The sequence below is a fragment of the Leptodactylus fuscus genome, chromosome 2, assembly GCF_031893055.1.
Source record: "Leptodactylus fuscus isolate aLepFus1 chromosome 2, aLepFus1.hap2, whole genome shotgun sequence".
Classification (NCBI taxonomy): Eukaryota; Metazoa; Chordata; class Amphibia; order Anura; family Leptodactylidae; genus Leptodactylus; species Leptodactylus fuscus.
In genome coordinates this window covers 180,089,745-180,111,198 of record NC_134266.1, presented here as the reverse complement: position 1 = coordinate 180,111,198, position 21,454 = coordinate 180,089,745, and the positions used below count along the sequence as shown (strand labels likewise).

At 41.6% G+C, this 21,454-nt stretch overlaps 1 protein-coding gene across 4 annotated transcripts in view; it reads left to right on the top strand.

Moving 5' to 3' along the window:
* The window catches only part of TFDP1 (transcription factor Dp-1), a 47,351-nt gene that overhangs the window by 8,012 nt on the left and 17,885 nt on the right, over positions 1–21,454 (top strand). For all 4 annotated transcript variants that reach the window (XM_075265252.1, XM_075265251.1, XM_075265249.1 and 1 more), the window contains exons 3-8: positions 5,355–5,421; positions 10,609–10,706; positions 12,779–12,900; positions 14,932–15,097; positions 18,186–18,332; positions 19,041–19,109. In XM_075265252.1, the coding sequence (XP_075121353.1) occupies positions 5,355–5,421; positions 10,609–10,706; positions 12,779–12,900; positions 14,932–15,097; positions 18,186–18,332; positions 19,041–19,109 (669 nt within the window). The remainder of the gene's footprint in view (positions 1–5,354; positions 5,422–10,608; positions 10,707–12,778; positions 12,901–14,931; positions 15,098–18,185; positions 18,333–19,040; positions 19,110–21,454) is intronic.

Below are 21,454 nucleotides of genomic sequence, written 5' to 3'. Positions count from 1 at the left end.
AGGATGTTTAGTTTAGGAAAATTTTGGGGCTGAAGTGACACTTCATTGGAAAAAAATCTTTTATTTTCATGTCCCAATGTTAAAGGCCAACTAAACTTTTGGACAACTTTTTATTTTCTGGCAGTATTTGTGTCATAAATAAATTTTTGTAGTATAATTTTAGTAAATGTTCACATGGAGTTTTTTGCAGGCTGAAAATTTTTGCTTCAGGAATTAAAAAACTTTTGGTGCGGTTTTTGTCACAGTTTTTTGCTAAAGCACAAGTACGTGGACCTGGAAACTTCCCTTAAAGGGATCCTATCATTAGAAAGAATCTTTTTTTTTTTTTTTTTTTTTTTTTTTTTTTACTAATTAACACACAGGAATAGCCTTAAAGTCTATTCTACTCCTACCTTTAGATGTCTTCTCTGCGCCGCTGTTCGGTAGACATTCTGTTTTCCGTCTTTATGCAAATGAGTTCTCTCGCAGCACTGGGGGCACTGCAGTGCCACACAACCTGTGGGCCAGTGTAGCACTGTTTTTGGAAGAAGGCAGCATTGTTTTGTTATGTGATGTTTCTTAAGCACTACAGCAGAGCAGATTTTATGTGCATGGGGCAAAGTTAGAACATGTCAAGAATATCTTGAATGTTTCTACTGTTTAATGAATGCAGTACATCTGTAAGGGAAAACGCTTGGAATATTTGCATATTGAGGTGTAACCCTGTCCCTCTGAATCTCCAAATACTACAGAAACAAGCTAATGGTCTTTGTATTGTGATTTTATTTGATTTTTTTTTTTAATTAAATATAGTTAGACATGCTGGCATAGACAGGCATTACAAAATAATAGGAAGGAAGATTGAGAAAACAGAAGTATTGATTCATCAACAACTGATTAGTAGTGGCTTGAAGAGGACCTTTCACCACATCCTCCAACTTCAGTTCTTAACATCTGTTAATAGGTGCTGCTCCGCAGACTACAGTGCAGTTTTTGTTGTTTTTTGTTTTTGTTTTTTTTCTCCTCAGCAGTCATTGCAATTACAGTATTTTTCAGATTATAAGACAGATTAAAAAAATTTGGGAGGAAAAAGTGAGTGTGTCTTATAATTCGAGTGTGGGGTATTTTGGTGGGGGGCTCAGGAGCAGGGTGACAGCATCGCCCCACTCCTGCTGCTGCTGGCTTCCTGCAGCAGGAGGAGTGGGATGCTGCCGCGGGCCCTGACACGGTGTCCCGGCGTTGTGAACCTCTTGGCTTCCGCTGTGCTATTACAGCGGATGACGGGTCTGTAAAGATGATAGCAGCTGCTCTGCTGCAGAGCGGTCTCCATAGCAACTGGGTCTTCTCTGTAATGTACAGCGGAGACCCGGAGCTAATGCCTGCGTTACTACTTAAAAGCCCCCCTCAAGGCTCCCAGGCCTGTCATAGGAAAATTACTATTGTGTGCAGCCTCAATAGTAATGTGTAGAATTTCCCATAGACTGCTAATAAACTATTAATTTGATTAGAAAGTGATCAAGACTAACATTATCCACAATGGTATAACTAAAAAGTACACCTGACCTCTGCAAACAAATGTGCCCTATGGCAGGTGGCTCTGTAGCTGTATGGAGATGCAATGTGGCCTTGCAGCTGTTAGAAAACTACAATTCTCATATGTTATTTATATTAAATATTTTAGCACTTTTTTTTTTTTTTTTTTTTTTGCTTTAAAAATTTTCCTCCTCTAAACCTGGGTGCGTTTTATGGTCTGGTGCGTCTTATAGTCCGAAAAATACAGTAATTTTGGTGTGTGATATGCTACTTAAAGAGGCCCTTTCATCAGATCGGGCACAGGCAGTTTTATATACTGCTGGAAAGCCGACAGTGCGCTGAATTCAGCGCACTATCGGCTTTCCCGATCTGTGCCCGGTGTAAAGCGCTATCGGTCCCGGTAGCGCTTTACAGTCAGAAGGGCGTTTCTGACACTTAGCCAGGAACGTCCTTCTGCCCAGCAGCACCTATCGCGCTGTACAGTGGAGCGGGGAACTCCCCCCTCCCGCTCCTGATAATACTCGTCTATGGACGAGCTGTGTGAGCAGAGGGAGGGGGCGTTCCTCCCTGCTCACACTCTACAGCGCGATTGGCGCTGCTGGGCAGAAGGGCGTCCCTGGCTAAGTGTCAGAAACGCCCTTCTGACACTAAAGCGCTACGGTCCCGGGACCGATAGTGCTTTACACCGGGCACAGATCGGGAAAGCCTCTTTAAGGTCCTCTTTAAGCTCTATACTATCAGTCAGTCATCGTCGCTGTCACCTAGGACGAGGCAAGGTTTGAATTGGAGCTCCAATCCGTGTTGGAGTTCAGATCACACAATTTGCCTTCTCCTAGGTGACTCCTCCCACCTAATAAAAGAGAGACTAAATGGCATTTGACGGCCAAATCTAATAGAACGTGTTGCTCAGGACAGATAGGACCTTGTAAATCTTCCGACTGTGCCAGAATCAGTGGAGCAGCACCAATTTAAAGATGAAACTTGGTCGTGGTAAAAGATACTTATTAGAGAGAACTTTTCACCACCTCCAAGTTCAGCTCCTCACATCAATAAATGGGCCTTCCTCCACTAATTCTGGCCGGTTGGAATTTTTTCTCTACCCCCTTCTTTCCTAAGCCATGAATGCTGTTAGTTTTGGTGCCTGTCCTGCTCTATTTAGGCTCTGTGCTTTCAGAAGGGTGGTGTCAGGCAGGAGCTGACAAGGGATTCTGAGCTCTGACACTGGCTGCCTCAGATTGGAGCTCTGAATCACATCCTCTGCCTGACGCTGCTTTTTTGACATTACCGAGCTGCTATAACAGATCGGGCACCAAAACTAACTGCAGCTATTGAATGGTGAGGCTAGAGGGAAAATTCCAACTGTGCTAATATCAGTTGAGCAGCCACTATGAACAGATTTTAAGAATCTGAATTGGTGGAAATGGTGAAATGTCCTCTTTAAGGTGGTTATCAGGGATTAAAATATGGATGAACTATACTTAGGGCTGCTATAATTGTTGGACTACATTGACATCTCTGCTAGAGGTTTTGTTGGCAGTGTCTGTTGCAGATTCTGTCAATCTGAAACTGTATGTTTGCTGTAGTAACAGCTGATGTGAATTTAGTCTTAGGGCTAGTTCACACCTAGCTATTTGGTCTGGATTTTGACAAGGAGTTCGTGTCAAAATCCAGGTAAAAAAACCGCCTCCCATTGAATTCAATGCAAGCCAGTCATCTCCTTTTTCCGCGAGTAGTATTTTACCACTCACGGAAAAAAGGAAGTGACCTGCCCTATTTTATTTTATTTTTTTAATTTTCCTATCAGTATGTCTTTGCAGAATGGGAGGAAATCCATGCAAACACGGGGAGAACATACAAACTCCTTGCAGATGATGTTCCTGGCGTGATTCGAACCCAGGACTCCAGTGCTGCAGTGCTAGCCACTGTGTTGCCCTATCTTGACACGTATTCCGTGGCGGAAACTGCTGCGGCCTCCACATCAAGACAATCCCTCTGGACTAGGCCCATTTATTTGGGACTAGTCCAGAGCGGAAAGTCGCGGCTAGCCGCGGCAGGCCCATTTTGGTTCGGATTCTGACGCGGCTTCACGCGTCAAAATCCGGACTAAATAATTACGTGTGAACTAGCCCTTATACTGTGTGAATGGTGCTTGGACAAGAGCAGAATGCTGCGTGTTAAGTTTGAATTCAGATTTGACCATAAATCTAGACTCCTTTTCGTTGAAAATGCTGTACACATCATTTTAAAATGGCTGACCGTTAGGGAGGATCAATTTATCCTGACAATCCCTTAAATCAAAATTAATCGGGCATTTTCTCAAGTAGGATTAATGGAATTTCTTAGGCCGTCCCCTTTAAAAGCCACATCTCAAGAGGCAAATTAAAATAAGGGTGAAATGGATTGTAGCGCATGCGAATAGTGAAACAGATTTCTGTTATCTTTCTATGATGCGAAGTTTGTATTTCTCCCTTTTTCGATTAAACCCCCCCCAAAAAAAAACAAAAAAAAACTAGATCTCGGGTTGTAGCACAAAGTATTGTTAATTACATTGACAACAATTAAACACCCAGGGAACCCTGACCAGTCAGTGTTGTTGAAGTTTAGACCCTCAGTGTTAGGCACCACAAATTTAGGGATCTGTGAAAAGGGAGATTGATCTGCATGTATTTTATGCTTGGACTTGTAAAAACATTTGGCACCACTCACTGGGCGTATCATACCCGAGGTATCCATCGGGCACATTTCCAAAATGTCATCTGTCAAGTGGGAGGCTCCAGAAAGAGATCTGGATTAGAGTTTCTTCAAAAATTGGTGCTTGACACTTGGTCAGACTCTTGGAGATGCAGTCCAGCTTGTAGATCTGTCCAACTCTTCCTGTTGAGCTCACAGCAAGTCTTATAAGAGGGGTGTTCTTTTATTTTATTTTCTTTTTTAACTTATGGACTGTAGTCTTGTGTTTACCAAGTAAAATAACGATTGGAACTGTGAGAATTTTTTAGAGGCGCGGACAAAGAGTAAATATCATTATGCTTTGCTCCCTGTGTGTGTGCGCCAGAGGATGCAGGTGTGTATGGTCTGGGAATATTAGTATTGTCTTGCTTCACTTCTTTGTAGCTTGGTGTGATAGGCGAGTGTCAGGGTCACTCATGCTTGGTGTGGTGAGTGGGTGTTTGGAATCCTGACAGTCTTAACAGAGGCAAGTGCTCTTCTCTTCTGTTATCAGTGAGAAATCTGTCTTCTCTGTGAAGACTGTTTAGCTCAATCAGCTCAAATTACATTGAGGTCTATGGGGAGGGGGCTGAAGGAGGATTTCAGTGACACTAGGTTCACCACACCTGCGTTTGGGTTTCTGTTCGTGGGGGCCACAAATGGAAACCTAATCCGCTTAAAACAGCGGTTAGCCTCTGATCCCATAGGTTATAATGGGGTCCGCCGGGTTTCCGCCCGAAAAATGCAGCACTTTTCACTCTGCATTTTATTTAAGCGTCATGATGGACGTAATCCCCAAACAGCAATGAGTGCAGGTTTGAATCCAGCCTGAGTGAGAAGCAAGCCCAGAGACAAAAGCTACTAGAATAAATCATAAGACTATACATTTATAACACCTTTTATACCAGTTTTTCAAGGGTTTGTCTGAGTGTATATAGATCTTATATATATATATATATATATATATATATAAAGCTCTTTTGAGGGGGATCTTGCTGTCATCCAGGGTGCCTGCTTCTAGCTCACTCTTTCTGTTCTCAATCACCGTAAATGGCAGTGATGAAGACAGCCTTATAGGAGAATTTTCATTTTATATTCAGTAACTGGTTTTGTTTGTTCTTTTTTCTTCTTAGGCTGGATTAATTGAAGCAAATGGAGAGCTGAAAGTTTTTGTAGATCAGAATCTTAGTCCAGGAAAAGGTAAGATGCAGATTTCTTTTCCCACTTTCTCATACAAGAAATAGAACATTCTTGAGCATTTAGTACAGTTAGTTTTGGTACCTGATATGCTATTCGTCTCTGTACTATCTGGTGGGCGGTGTCAGGAGAAAACGGGCAAGGGGCGTGATTAGGAGCTCCAATCAGAAACACTTGGTGTTAGAGCTTGAAGTGCCCCCTTGTCTGCTCGATTCTGAACCACACATTTGACAGTACAAAACCTACAAGCGTACAAAAGCTCACTGTGCCGATTTCTGTGAAAGGGCAGATAGTCTCTTCTGGTCACAGGCAGTAACCCTTTTGTGGCCATTCCCCTCACAGATCTCCCTTCAGTTCCTCTCCTTGCTGCCTCCTTGATTTAATTATTGAGAAATTTTTACAAGATTCCCATTACATCCTGTGGTATAATACAGTTGCAAAGTACAGCTGTCCCACAAAAAATGAGCCCACTTAAGGCTCTGTGAGCAGAACTATAAAGTTACAGTCTTTGGAAGGTTGGGAGCAAAAAACGGAAAAAAAAATAAAAAATGTGACGGGAGATGGTTACAAGGTACTAGAAGTGGTAAAAGGTACTCTTTAAAGGGAAAGTTAGGTTAAAAATGTAGTTTCCCTTTTGTACTTATTATTAATTATTATTATTATTCGCTCACTTACACATCCTAGTTGTGTGGCTAGGTACAGTTTTGTTAACTGTCTGCCTCAAAGTAGCTCTAGCCACTTAGTCATCTTAACATTGTTTGAGGCTTCACATGCTATGGTACAAAACTGCCGTGAAGAATGTAAAATTTTCATGGCCTTTTATTGCACCCGAGTGGCACTTTTTTTCATTGATCCCTGATAAATTTGAATGTATTAAGGAATCCTTTTTAAACAGACCATCAATAAAATGTCATATTGCATTCGCATACAATGAATTTAATGCAACGGATATAAAAAAAAATTGACTGGCTCTGGTGCTTGTCATTAAACATGCAGATCTAATCGACAATTGCTAGGATATTGGTTATAATGAACCTGCCAGAAAGCATGTGCCACAGCTGACTCCCTCCCTTTTTACAAAAAAGAAAAAAATGTTTTTGTTTGCCACATAACAAGCGTTGTGGCACAGCATATTCAAAATCTGTTGCTTGTTTGGATTACTAACCATGATAAATCTGTCCACACAGGGGCACTGTCTACAATCACATGGATAAGTTGGCTGCCATAGTGGGCGGCTGAGGATTGTCAGATATGAAAAACTGAGCCCTCCACTAGTAAAATTGTTGCTACAGTCTTAGGTTGCTTTCACACAGTCAGTGTTTGGTCAGTAATTTTAATCAGTGAGTGTGTGCCCAAACTAGGAGTGGGTTAAAAACACCGAACAGGTACAAATCTTTCTATTATAGCTGATCTCTGTGTAGTCTCCACTCCTAATTTTGGCTCAAAATCACTGACCAAATACTGCCATGTGAAAGCAGCCTAAAGGGGATATTTGGGTCACAGCAAGGCATTTCCCATCCACTTGCTGTGAGACGCCCACTGATCATGAGAACTGTGGTGTTCTTCATCCACGTGAATGTGGTGGCATGTCAAAAATATGTGTGTGCCACTACTCTATTCACATCATTGGACACTGCTGAAGTACAGCACTCGGCTAGCTGTTGCAGTTCTATTCTTCAACGGAATTTTCCAGGCGGAATGGACAAACTGTTTAAGTGTTAAATAGGCCGAGGGCAGTGAGGGGAAAAAATAAAAATCTCACCTTTCCACTGTACTCCAGTGCCTCCCTGCGCGGCCTGGTCTTCTCGGTCCTGTGCCTCTATTCCAGAGGCCAATCACTGGCTTAAAGGGATCCTATCACTCACATGAAATTTTTTTCTAGGTACCACGTCGTAATAATGCGATAGTACCATCCTGCACTCTGGACTCACTGCTTATTTTTACTTGGAGCATGTCTCCCATGTAATAAAAGCTACGTTTTATTTGTAAACCATATCGTATGCCTGGGTGCTGGATTTGTTCATATTTTTATTACTCATTGTTCGTCCCAAGCCAGAAGGGATTATCCGTGCACCCCACGACTTAGATCCGATTCACACATTAGGTATTTCCACTACAAGATTTTTTCACAAAAACACGGGACCTCAGAATTGTAAGTTATATTTATTTCCTTTATACCAGTACTTTATATCTGACAGTATTGTGGCTGTTCGCATTTTTTCACTTTTTTTCACCACGTCGTAATAGCCTTAAGAAAGGCTATTCTTCTACCTTTTGTCGTCTTCTCCGCACCGCCGTTCTCCTACAATCCCGGTTTCTCTCGGTATGCAAATTAGCTCTCGCAGCACTGGGGGGCGGTCCCCAGCGTTCAAACAGCACTGGGGGCGTACCCAATACTGCGAGAGAACTCTCTCCAGAACCGCCTTCGTCAGCCGCGTCCTCTTCATGCGGCGGTGGCTTGTAACTTCTAGGCCTTGGGCAGAGCAGACTGCGCATGCCCACAGGCCACAAGAAAATGACGCTGCTAATGAAGATGGAGGCTGTTCTGGAGAGAGTTCTCTCACAGCATTGGGGATGACCCCAGTGCTGTTTCAATCGCTGAGGTCCGCCCCCAGTGGTGTGATAGAGCTAATTTGCATACCGAGAGAAACCAGGATTGTAGGCGAACGGCAGCGCGGAGAAGAATAGCCTTGCTTAAGGCTATTCCGACGTGGTACTTAGAAAAAATTCTGTGTGAGTGATAGGATTCCTTTAAGCGGAACTCAGGAAGAGACCCAAGGAGGACACTGAAGCATTGGGGACACTGATGTGCAGCTGAATGGAGAGGGACAGCTGCTACTGCCCAGTTTTGCTTTGGACTGTGTAAATAATGTTTTGTGTTGAAAAAAGCCTTCATACGGCCACATTACTTTCAATGTCTTCGAATGGAGGCTTTTCACATGACTGATATTTTGACAGTCTTTTTTCATGGGCCGTCAAAATATATCTTTGTCCATTTTCACAGATCTCTCCATACACTGTAATGTATGAGGGATCTGTGGAATCTGCCAAATGGATGTTTTTCACAAAAAGTTTGCACTTATATCGTGCAAATGTAGGCTAAGGCTGCGTTTACACGAAGTTACGCTCCGCTCATTCAGACATGTAAACATGTGTCAGTGACCACTGTAAAACAGAATCCCATAGACTTCAATGTGTGCCGGTTTTACGCGTGCAACACATTGAAATGAATGGGAGGCTTTTAAACCTATTGATTTCAATGTGTAGCGTGCGTAAGACCAGCACTCATTGAAGTCTATGGGATTCTGTTTTAAAGCGGTCACTTTGACACGTGTTTACGTGTCTGAATGAGCGGAGCATAACTACGTGTGAAAGCAGCCTAAGGGCAGGTTCACACTAGCGCCCGATCTCTGTTTTGAGGTTTCCGTCTTCTGCCGACAGGAGACGGAAATCCGGCATTCAGTGTCCGCCGGTGAGCGGCGTCTACTCTCTGCGGTAAAACTTTTTTTTTTTTTTTTTTTTTTTTTTTTTGTAACCGACACAAAGTACTGCATGTCCGACTTAGTGCCCGGTTAAAAAAAAAAGTATTGCCATGGAGAGACAGAAGGCGCTCATAGGCGGCACTTTGCAAACCCATTCAAAATTGCATGCCGGATTGCATTGACCAGCAATCAATGTATAGAATCAACTATCAATGTATAGAATCTCCCATAAAAAAGAAGCTTTAAAAAAAATTAAGTTCTAAATCCCTCCTTTACCTACAATAGACACAAAAGTAGAAAATTGCTGTGAAACACAAACACATTAGGTATCTATGTGTCTGAGTGTGCCCGGTCTACTGAATATAGGGTATCTGCAGTGCTCCTCTTCTGCGGAAAGGGGTTAATAGTAGTACTGCAGATACGCTATATTCAGCCAGGCTGAACTCCAAGTGGGGGGGGGGGGGGAAGCAGTCCTCAAGCTCAGGGAAGGGGCACACAGAAAACCAAAACACCCCCTCCCCTTCCCCAGCATCTACTGTAGCCAAAACCTCCAACCATTTTAATTTTTGAAATTTTCCAGTAGCTGCTGCATTCTCCACCCCCCCCCCCCCCAGGCTTATACTCGAGTCAATAAGTTTTCCCAGTTTTTTTGTGGTAAAATTAGGGGCCTCTGCTTATGTTCCGGTCGGCTTGTACTCGAGAATATACGGTAATAGGCTAAGTTTCACCTAATTCTGAGGGCACAGCAGAGGGATGATGTGACTGCTGTTAATAATCTTCATAAAATATAGGCAGCTCGAGTTCTCTCTGTAAAGAGGACCTCTCATGTCCTCATGCATATGCAGTTTTATATACTGCTAGAACGCAGTCAGTGCGCTGAATTCAGTATTCTGTTGGGTTTCCCGTTATGTGCCCTGGGGCTGGAGATATGTAGCATTCCTGACAGTCTAGCCTTCCTCAGAGCTCAGCTGGGGCGGTAAGGAATGCCCCCTCTGACTATACAAGGCTATGGAGGAGTACTGTCCGGAAAAGGAGGAGGGCGTTCCTCACAGCCTAATGATGACTCTAGACTGTCAGGAACGCCCTTCTGACAGTGGGGAGATATCTGTGCCGAAATTAACGTCCCAGATATCTCCAGTCCTGGGGCACATAACAGGAAAGCTGACATGCAATGTATAAAAAGCTGCATATGCATGAGGACGTAAAAGGTCCTTTTTAAGGCTAATGCCCCCCCATTGTGGAAAAGCAGCTTTTTTTTTGTTACAGATTTTACTGCGGTTTTTGGTATCTAAACCAGGAGGGGACTGAGCAGAAGGTAGAAGTATAAGAGCTTCCTATATATTTTCTATTCCTCTTGTAGCCGCTCTTGGCTTTGGCACAAAAAGACTACAGCAAATTCAACAACAAAAAGCTGCATTTCTGCAATGTGGGGCCTCAAAGGGAAAAAAAAAAAATTGGCTTTGGATTGTTCGGGTTTGTTTATGTGCAGCACAGCAGCAGATTCCAGTCTGATTTCTACAAGCTAGGATAGCAATTTCTCAACAGATTTGTAGAGCATGAATATACCTTTAGGGATGTTCAGTGTGTGTATACAAACAGTGCTTTTCTATGAAAGCATTGACCTTTACTCCTAATTCGTTCAAACCAAAATGTCTCCTGAAATAATTTGCTGTAAGGTCAACTGCAGTTATTATTTCTTTAATTTTAGGTGTGGTGTCGTTGTTAACTGTTCATCCATCTTCTGTCGGAAAACAGCTATTGCCCAAAACATTTGGACAGTCTAATGTTAATATTTCTCAACAAGTGGTAAGTAATTTTTTTTAGTTCAGTGTATGAATATTTGGTGGACAAATAAAAAAATATGTTGCTTGTCATAAACAGTATTATACTTAAACTGCAAACCTAGTATTTGGCATCTTGCCTATTAAACATAAAATAATTAAGAAATGTACTCCTCCTAATTTGTATTGAAGTCTGGATCTGGATGCTCTGTTAACCTGGTTTGTGCAGCTAACATTGAACGAGGTCACCTGGACTTAAGGCAGATAATAAAAAAAAAAAAATAAAATCCTCTCTCAGCAACTAATAGGGTCATGGTAAGTCGTGCATTTATCCAGTTAAGGAGGAGATGGTTAGCTTAAAATAACTCCTGATATTATCTTCAGTTTCATATCAACCTTGCTCTTGGTTATTCTGTGTTTTGCCCCCATGTCTTGTTTGTTGCTGTGTAATCTGTACATTCAATCTGCACTTTCCATGATGTTTGACACCCCTTGTTTCAGCGGTTTTCTGCAGGAATGAAATGACTCCCTTAAGTCAAGTAGTTACTTACCAGGCTTCATCACACTCTCAGCTTTTGACAGGTAGTGTGGAAGGCGCCATTCCTTCCTGGTGCTTTCACCGCCATGTTTTTATGTGACCATATTGTCTAGACTTCATGGTCAGACCATGTGGATGTAACCACATGGATGTGGCATTCACTGGTGAGTAACTTGTCTCTTACTAGGGTTCGCCCCTTTAAGTTATAATGATAATAACACTATTTGCTTCTGCATGAGCACTGAAGTGATAGTTCTGAGCCTCCACAAGGAGAGCCTCAATCTCCATTGTATACATACACATGGGACAGTGCTTCTTTAGCAATCTGGTGGCGTATTCACTACTAAAGATCATTCAGTAGCAAGTAGCCTAGTCATGTTTTAGCTCGACATTAAAAACAAAATTATTAAGGATCCTATTCAAATTAAAATTGCAGTCCAAGCTTCAGGCTGCATTTATAGAGTAGTAAGATCTGAAAAGATAGATATATGGTTTTCAGAAAACATCTCTGATTATTCTGGACTTGAGTTAGGCAGGGTCCTACTCTGGCCCTCCACACTTTTTTTATTTTTTTTTATTCAGTTTTATTGCAAGTTTTAAGTACAACAAGGCCTGAAATAGGCCAATAACACAGAAACATGGAAGGGAAAACACCCTCCACACTTTGTGGCAAATCAGCCATAATAATAATAATTTTTATTTATATAGCACCAACATATTCCGCAGCGCTGTACAATTTTGTAGGGTTCAAATACAGACAGGAAGATACATTACAAAGAAAGTCGATTCACACAATGGGACTGAGCCATGAATGTTGAAGGCTTTCTCTGTTTAAGTACTAAGCAATTATACAAAATACGCATACTCTGTTCCTTCCATAAGCCCCATAGATGTCATGGGAGAGCTCTGTGCAGATGTGCAGCCACCTCTCTATTTGGCCTATAGCTGCTGCTAGTTCATTTGCCCTGTAGAATTGGGGAGGGGGGTGAGATCAGGTGCTCCAGTTCTCTTCAAAGGAAGAGGGAGTTGTGGCTGATGGGTCTATTATCTTGTATAAAAACCCCCGTTTCTACCATAGGTGCGCTGTAGTTCAGAACATCTGAGTTGCATATGTAAGTTCTTGTGTACACCAATACTAGTAAAATTCTTTGCACTGTCCATATATGTGGTATGGTTTTTCATGGACCACTGACTTACAAAGTCCTGAATTTTCTCAAAGGGTGCTCAGGGTGGGGTAGGGACAATACTCACCTTTCCTTGCTCATATGTTCCAATGTTGGATCTCCCAATCCAGCACTGGAATTGAGGACCAAAGTAGTGCTGATTCTTCCCTTCTTTAGGCCCACATGCGTTTTCTAGTTTGTTTGAATGACCTAGTTATGGAAGGAGTGTGTTGAAGCGGTTATCTAGTTGGAGGGTTTGTATGCAATAAAGAGACCTGCTTATATTGTACATGCCTTCTTCTACTTGGTGTCTCATTTGTACATGTCGATGAACGCTAGTCAACTTTACACAATTGATACGTAACTAAATTTTTCTTACTTTTTCTTCCTTTGCAGGTTATTACCACACCACAAAGACAGTCTGCACCAAATACTATCTTATTAGGAAGCCCACATACACCCAACACGCACTTTGTTTCACAGAACCAAGTTACAGACTCTTCTCCGTGGTCTGCTGGGTAAGCGAAATGCTGTTAGTTTATCATTGTGTCTTTTGTTTGTGGTTTTTTGTTTTTTTTTGTAGCATAGACCTAAAGTACTTTTTATAACTCAGAATTTTTTTTACATGTTTTCAACCTCTAAGAATTAAAGGGTTTTTCCAGGATTTTCAAAACTGATGGAGTTAGCCAGGGAACATTAAAAAAAAAAACAAAAACAAAAAAACTGATTATACAGCATCAGTAAAAAATAATTAAAAACAATGCTTTACACAATGCGGGAGATAATCATACCATACCCATTCATTTATCTGCTCATACACATGACTGTGTGTTACAAAGTGTGTTATTGCGGGCCAATAGTCTGGCAAAACTCAGGGCCAGTCCTATTACTGTCTGGTTTTGTGGCCATGCTTTGAGGGCCCTTATATATTGAATGAATGGGGCAACGGATACATGGGCGTCACACACATGACATTGTGTGCAATTAGCCTCTATTATCTATAGAAACCAATCAAAGGTTAGATTTCACATCTCACACTATTCTGGTAAAATGAAAGCAGCACTCTGGTTGCTATGGGCAGCTAAGCCAACTTTGTTATTCAACAGTTTTTGATTTATCTTCAATCGAGAGGAAGTGACTGGGTCTGTCCTGACACTGAAAGCCTTATGATATATCACAGTGGTGTGTTTTTGTTTTCATTGGTTTTTTGTTTGGATGTTTTTTTTTTTTTGTTTGTGTGGCTGATATTAAGCCATATGTACAGTTAGTACTTTTCTGTTTAGCGCTCAGACAAGCAGGATTTTGTTTGTCATTTTGCATGAAGTTAATACTGTATTTTATTTTGTTCATTTTTGTGCCTGATGTAAAGGTTTTTTTTTTATTTTGCTCTTTCTCAAATAAACCGCTTTGCTGCAAGATTTGTGTCCCTGTCTCTGACTGGTTGGATCCGCACCACTGCTTTTACCGAACTACCTTTCCCCACAATATTTTACAAAGTTTCTTACAAATTTTTCATAAATGAATAGGACATGTTGATCTAAGTGGAGGTACACTTTAACTGGTTAGGGCCGGTTCACATTTGCACCTATGTGCTTTATGCAATCCTGCTGGGTTTCTGACTGCTGCCCCGAGAAACTGGACAGGGGACGGAAACCTGGCAGTCAGTTTTCAAAGCCCTTCAAGTGAATGGGTTTGAAAAGTGAGCGCCCATGAGCGTTTTGTTCCTGTCCGCAGTGAAACAGTTAGGTTTTTTTTTTTTTTGTCTTTGTGACTGGTTTAAAAAAACAAACAAAAAAGTCAGACACGCAGGACTTTGTGTCCGGTTAAAAAAAAACCAAAAACTGTTTCATCGTGGACAGGTACAAAACGCTCACGGGTGCTCACTTTTCAAACCCATTCACTTGAATGGGTTTGAAAACTGACTGCCGGGTTTCCATCCCCTGTCCATTTCTTGGGGTAGAAGACAGAAATCAAGCAGGATTGCTTAAAGGGTGCAGATGTGAATCCGCCGTTAAAGGGGTTTTCTGGGGAGTTGGGATTACCTTAACTGATCCAACAGACAGTGGATGATGGACTTGTGGGTTCTAATCTCCTTCTGACTCCGGGTCACATAATCAGAAACACCCCAGTTTGCCCTGCTCTACTCCCTCATCTGATCTCGCAGGCACAGGGTCTGACTATTGTAAAGGCCTGCTCTTACATTGAATTACTGACTATGCTACTCTTTAAGACCAGTCTTACTCCCCATTAGTTCAAACGTCACAAAAGAAATGTTGCCATTTATCAAGCCACCAACGTTCGGCCGTCAATTACTGGAGAGTCTGGAATGGACAGCAGTACCCTCATGAACATGAGGGTAGTCTAAGTCACAGAGCAATGCAAATGGGGAAATGTGCATCAAGTCTGTATGTAACACATTCAGTCTTTAACACCGTTCTGTGTAAAATCCATGATGGAAAATCACATTTGTACTCATTTGGTGAATTTAAATTCTTATAGCTGGATAGTAACTGTATACTCTGCTTCCCCCCCCCTTTGTTTTTATATAGAAAAAGGAATAAAAAAGGAGAGAAAAATGGCAAGGGCTTGCGTCACTTTTCTATGAAGGTTTGTGAAAAAGTACAGAAAAAGGGCACAACGTCTTACAATGAGGTGGCTGATGAACTTGTGGCAGAATTTAGTTCAGCAGATAACCACATATCACCTAATGAATCGGTAAGTTGACACTTAAGCTTGGCATAGGCATGTGTCCTGTAACTTATAAAGTAAAATGGAAAGTTAGTGAGTAGTCATTTATATAATGAAAAACCTATTTTTCAGTTTTTTTTTTTGTTTGAGTCCCTCATAACTATATAACTATAACTGAATTGCCCTAATGTCTGACTGTATAGTCTAAAAACTCAGTACAGACCTCGTGTTTTACTCTCAGATGTTTAGGGTAAAGTGTCTTATTGTTGTGATACTGACTACTGGGATGCCTAGAGCGTTTCTGCTTGCCCATAGTTCCATTCACCTCTATGGGACTGACAGGACCGGCATTATTTGCTGAGTTTTTGAAGTGGTGGCTAAGATTTACTGCTTATACAGGTCTGGAGTGTGTCTGTTCTCAGAACAGTTCCAGCAGGCAAACCTCTAGTGATCAGACACTTAGCCCCTAAACTTCTGTAATCAAAACTCCATACAAACACTATTCGCACAAGGGAACCCCCTATTTCATTGTTCTCTAGGGGTCTCAGTGGATAAAGGCATAGGTGTCAGTAGCAAACAGTGTTTAAGGTTAAGACCCCACGGTGGCAACACATTGCAGTTTTTCCTGTAGTGCTTTTCACAATCCATAGAGGTTTCCTCTGCGGACTTTCTGCTTCCATTATCCCTATAGGGAAACCGCTTGCATTTCCATAGATATAATTGACATCCTGCATTTTCCAAAACCGCAACTGTTTTGGAAATCGCAGCGTGTCCACTGCATGTATTTTTCTGCAATGGGATGGGATTCGCTAGAATCCACTTTACAGGGACTGTAAAAGCCACGGTTTACACCACGTGGGGCACCAGTTTTAAGTGGGATATATACTGTAGGCCTTTACTCATTTAGGTCTTTGCATTGAGAAAGCCAGGCTTGTGGTGGCATTCTACCTTAACACTTTCCCACTTCACTGTACTTTTACATTGAGCGGAGCACTTCATGTTCCGTACCATAACAGTACAGTGGCTTGGTGTAACAGACAAAGGAGCTGTCTGCTGTATCTGTACTGACTATAGTAGAGTTTTGAATAATACTGAATCCAGCAGATTAACCCTTTCCCGACATCCGCCGTAATAGTGCGGCGCATGCCGGGTGTGTAACTATGGCGACGAGCCGGGCGGCTTCATAGCTGCTGGGTGTCTACTGCTTTACGCATGGGCGCTGCCATTTTGCCGGTGATCGCCGGCGCCTGGAGCAAGCTCCAGGGCCGACATCACGTTTCCATGTAAAGGCTCCCTACTAGTCTGCATTCACTTTTTTGCAGGCTGGTCTATGCAGCCTGCAAAAGAAATTATGATTTTTTGCAATGCATTAGCATTGTAATGCAATGCATTAGTTATCAGACCCCCTGGGGTTTAAGACCTCTAGGGGTCTAATAAATGCAACAAAATGTAAAAAAAAAAAAAATTTAAAGTATTAAAAATTAAAATCACCCCCCTTTCCCTAGAACACATATAAAAGTAGTTAAATACTGTGAAACACATACATGTTAGGTATCCCTGTGTCCTAATTTGCCTGCTCTATAAAAATATTTTTCCTGTACGCCGTAGCGGGAAAAATAGTCAAAAGTACCAAATTTTGAATTCTGATAAAAATTTGAATAAAAAGTGATCAAAGCAATAGCATTTCCTGAACATGGTAGAACTAAAAAGTACACCCGGCCCCGCAAAAAAAGATACCCTATACATCCCCGTACACGGACGTGTAAAAAAAAAGTTACGGCTGTCAGAATATGGCGAATTCTAGAAAAAAAAAATTTTTAACACCGTTTTGGATTTTTTTTTTAAGGGGTTAAAATGTAAATAAAACCGTATAATTTTGGTATCCCCGGAATCGTAACGAAACACAGAATACAGCGGACATGTCACTTTGGTTTCACAGTGAACGCCGTAAAACCAAAGCCCGTAAAGTCGCAGAAATACACTTTTTCTTCAAATTCACCTCATTCTGATTTTTTTTCCAGTTTCCCAGTACATTATGCAGAATAATTAATGGCGGCATCATGAAGAAAAATTTGTCCCGCAAAAATTAAGACCTCATATGGCTCTGGGAGCGGAGAAATAAAAATGTTATGGGGTTTAAAAGGAGGGGAGTCAAAAACAAAAATCAAAAATGCCATTGGCGGGAAGGGGAGAAACATTTAGTTGCGGTCTCCCTAAGAAAGCTATAAAAATAAATGTAAATTGTGCCTACCAGAAAATAGTATTAAATTTTGTTTTCTCAAAGTGGCATCTTGTTTAGTAAAAGCAGTAAACCATGCAGAAAACAATATAAATATGATGCCATAATCGTAATGGCCAGCAGGAAAAAGTTACATAGTTTCTTCTGGTCACTGTCAATGGTAAAAAAGGTAATGCCGTACAGGGGGGCACTCAGGAGCATTATACTGTGTATGAGGGAACTATTGCCTTCTTAGTGCTCCCTTAACAAGCACGCAGTATAATGCTCCATTATATTGAGTGGAAGTTACCATAGGACATAATACCATGTAGAGGCCAGTAATGGGGCTGTGTGCATATTTAAACTGTTAGCTAACAATCTCCTGTATCTGCCTGCACTGCGTAAGCAACCAGTGCTCCGTTCAGCGGGATTGAGATCTCACATATGTGCTGCTACTTCTTTGGGCAGAGCGGACTGTGCATGGGCCGCTTTTCAACTCTTTTCAGCCTATTCAAATGTGGGTTCAGTGAAAAGTAGGTTGGAGCAATGATAGACTCCCCAGTGAATTTCTCACTAGATGCTTTAGCAACCCTCTTGGTTCACCAAGAGTTTTTGGAGCATATTTTGGAACCTAATTCACATGGAGTCTTCAGGGGGACTTTGAGGCCCCTGTTTTATTGATCACTGGGTGGTCTCGGTGGTTGGACCACCTGCAAATTAAGGCTGATTACCTTTGCTATGAATATGGTATAAGTGTCTGTAATTGCACGTCCCCAATAACTGTTTGTAGTCAAATGCCAAGTTGATATTTGTGTTGTATAACATTAATTAGAAATGCCCTTCATTTCTGTATTTGAGCTGCAAAAATTTCAACTGTTGTAAATTTCTCATTTACAGCAGGCATATGACCAGAAGAACATAAGACGTCGTGTTTATGATGCCTTAAATGTACTCATGGCTATGAACATTATTTCTAAAGAAAAAAAAGAGATAAAGTGGATTGGTCTACCAACAAACTCTGCTCAGGAATGTCAAAACTTAGAGGTTTGTTTTGTCTGTCTTGTGATCGAAAAGACCCAAGAGTGTAATAGCAGTTTTGGTTCGGGTGTGGTCGGTTGTGAATAAAATCACCTCGGTTGTCCTGGTTAATAATCACTTTTTTTTTTTTTTTTTTTTAAATGCCAGTTTTCCACTCAGTAGGCTCCATCTATAAAGGCTTTCTGTGGTCCCCAGTAATACAGTCTATGTAAAGGCTGCATATGTTGGAACAGCCATCACTCAGATGAACAGAACTATTCTGGCCTGAAATAAGTTTCCTGCCTGATCTCTTTTATGCTGTACAAGACACCATGTTAAATCTTCATTAGTACTATTCATTCATGGAAAAAATTCTAGCTGTATGTCTTTACTGCATAGAATACTAGGTGTTCTAGCTATTTTGTCCAACCCCTGTAGGTGGTCACTCCACTTCTTTGTAGATTAACTTATTACATATTTAATTGGGTTGTACCAAGTTTTGAAGTTATCCCATATTGATAGGATGGGTGATAACTTTATGGCATAGGTTGGACCCCTACCAGTTCCAGTAAGTTATCCCATATTCTGTGGATAGTTTCAAAACTTGGTACGATCCCTTTTTAAACTCCCCCCCCCCCCTTTTTTTTAAAAATTATAATGGGATTTCCTTATTTGGTAATACTGATATTTTTTTTTTGTCTTTATAAGTGACTGAGTATTTTTTTTTTTTCCTAGGTTGAAAGACAAAGACGTCTTGAAAGAATAAAACAAAAACAGTCCCAACTACAGGAACTTATACTACAGGTAATCTCCATATGAATTAGCTGTTTGTTTTTGCCTGTAATAGCCTAATTTATAGGCTGTACCTGTACTAACAATGTTACCAATGCTTATTGCAACCAGTCAGTTTTTGGGCTCTTATTTTTACATTGTAGGTTCCAACATGAAAGCACAGATTTTATTTGTTGCTAATTGTAACACTGTCCCTGAGAACAGTTCTTATGCTTGAGGCCTTATACCGGGACATTCATGTTAAACTTTAGTATTTACTGATTGGTATCCATTACTACATTTGGCTCAATTCTGCATGTGTTGATTCAGTTTTAGTTATTTCTGCATGGGCAGATAAATGGCCTGATGGGGCTCGTTCACATCTGCACCCGGTCTCCGTTTATACAGGTTTCCATTTTCTGCCCGAAACTGGGCAGGAAACGGAAACCTGCAGGCATTTTTCAAACCCATTCATTTGAATGGGTTTAAAAAGTGTCCGGCTCTGAGCGCCAGTGAGCGTTTTATGCTCTCCACGGCGAAACCAGGTTTTTTTTTTTTAACTGGATACAAAGTCGGACATGCAGTACTTTGTGTCCGGTTTAAAAAAAACACTCTTTAGCTGCGGAGAGCATAAAACGCTCCCCGGCGCCCACGGCCGGACCTGGTCTGACAGGGAAACCTGAGTACGGACAGCGAACGCTGGTGTTAACCCAGCGTAACAAGTGCGGATTGACAAAATAGGAAGTCAGTTGGGGTTCTTGGCTTTTGTTTTTATCTTCTGTACCGATGATTGTAAAGGGAACTACACCTCCCTCTTCTCCTACAATAGACTTATGTTTGGTAGCATATCCCTGGTTACAGGATAGGATGTGCTGCTGACATGTTAATTCTTATTCCCAAAGAAAAGATGGTTAGAAAGAAGGATTCTGTCATTTGATCACTGGGCAAGTTTACACTGGGCAGTGATCGGGAACATAATGTTCATACAAACAATCGTCCTGTATGTAACAGGACTTGCAGACACTCTCCTAAACGAAAGATCTTCTATGTGTATTAAGTGGGTGCCAGAGAACACACAGGGCAACCTTTTCATCTGTTGTCCTAACTTTTTACTGCTACATTGTTAGAGAAATATAGCATGTGCACATACCCTTATTCTCCGACTGAAAAATGTAGTGTACTTTTCCATTGAAGTAATAGGATGCTATTTGTAGGCATGTTTGATGTCTAGTAGAGATGAGCGAACACCGTTCGATCGAATAGGTATTCGATCGAATATCAGGCCATTCCAGGTATTCGTTTCCAATCAAATACCACGCGGCATATGCAGTAAAAATTCGTATCCCCTCCCACCTTCCCTGGTGCATTTTTTTGTACCAATGACTGTGCAGGGGAGGTGGGACAGGAACTATGACAACGGAGGCATTGAAAAAAATGGAAAAAAACCCATTGGCTGCCGAAAACATGTGACCTCCCATTTATAAGAATAGCCAGCGCCATCTTTGTGACATTTGCGGTGAGAGATAGGGAGAGAGAGAGATCTGCTGAGGGCTAGATAGGTATTAGCTTCTAGTATCCATTCTTGAAGTCACCATCCAGCACACCGTTTTTCCTTCCTATGCTGGCCATGCTGAGCGCTTTTTAAACTTTGTAATGGATGTTTTCCTACTCTAAAATGGAGAAATAAAGGCTGAGTTTTATTTAAACTTGAAAAATGTGTGCTGGATGGTGACTTCAAGAATGGATATTATCACCCTGGGCTGAAAGGCATACAACCTCCGTGCATACCATTTATGCCTTCGTGCAAAGTTTCACCTGAAATTAACAAGAACAGTGTACATTTTCCTTTACGTCAAAGTATCTGGACACGAAGGTGAGCTGACATATTATTTGTTTATTCTATTAGCTTCTAGTAGGCAGGGAAAAACTGAAAAAAAACCCAGCTCTTTTCAGAGCTATATACTGCAGGGAGAGGAGTCGAGCTTTCCATGGACTGTGTCCGCCCCCCAAAACAGGGATACAGAGCAATTAGTGCCTGCTATATACATCCAGCCCAGCTTTTCAAGGGGTGACCACCCCACAAAATAGCAGGAATACAGAGCAGTTAGTGCCTGCTATATACGTCCAACCCAGCTTTTCAAGGGGTGACCCTCCACAAAATAGCAGGAATACAGAGCGGTTAGTGCCTGCTATATATACATGCAAACCAGCTTTTCTCAGTGTATAGACCATAAAGAGGGCCTTAGTATACATCAAAAAATGTGTAAGGCTAGCACAAGCGGACGGGGGCGTGGAAATGCAGATGTGGAGCAAGGTTGTGCTCAACCAACAGTGTCTACCGTGCCTACTGCTCTGCGGCAGCAAGCATTGCGCTTCCC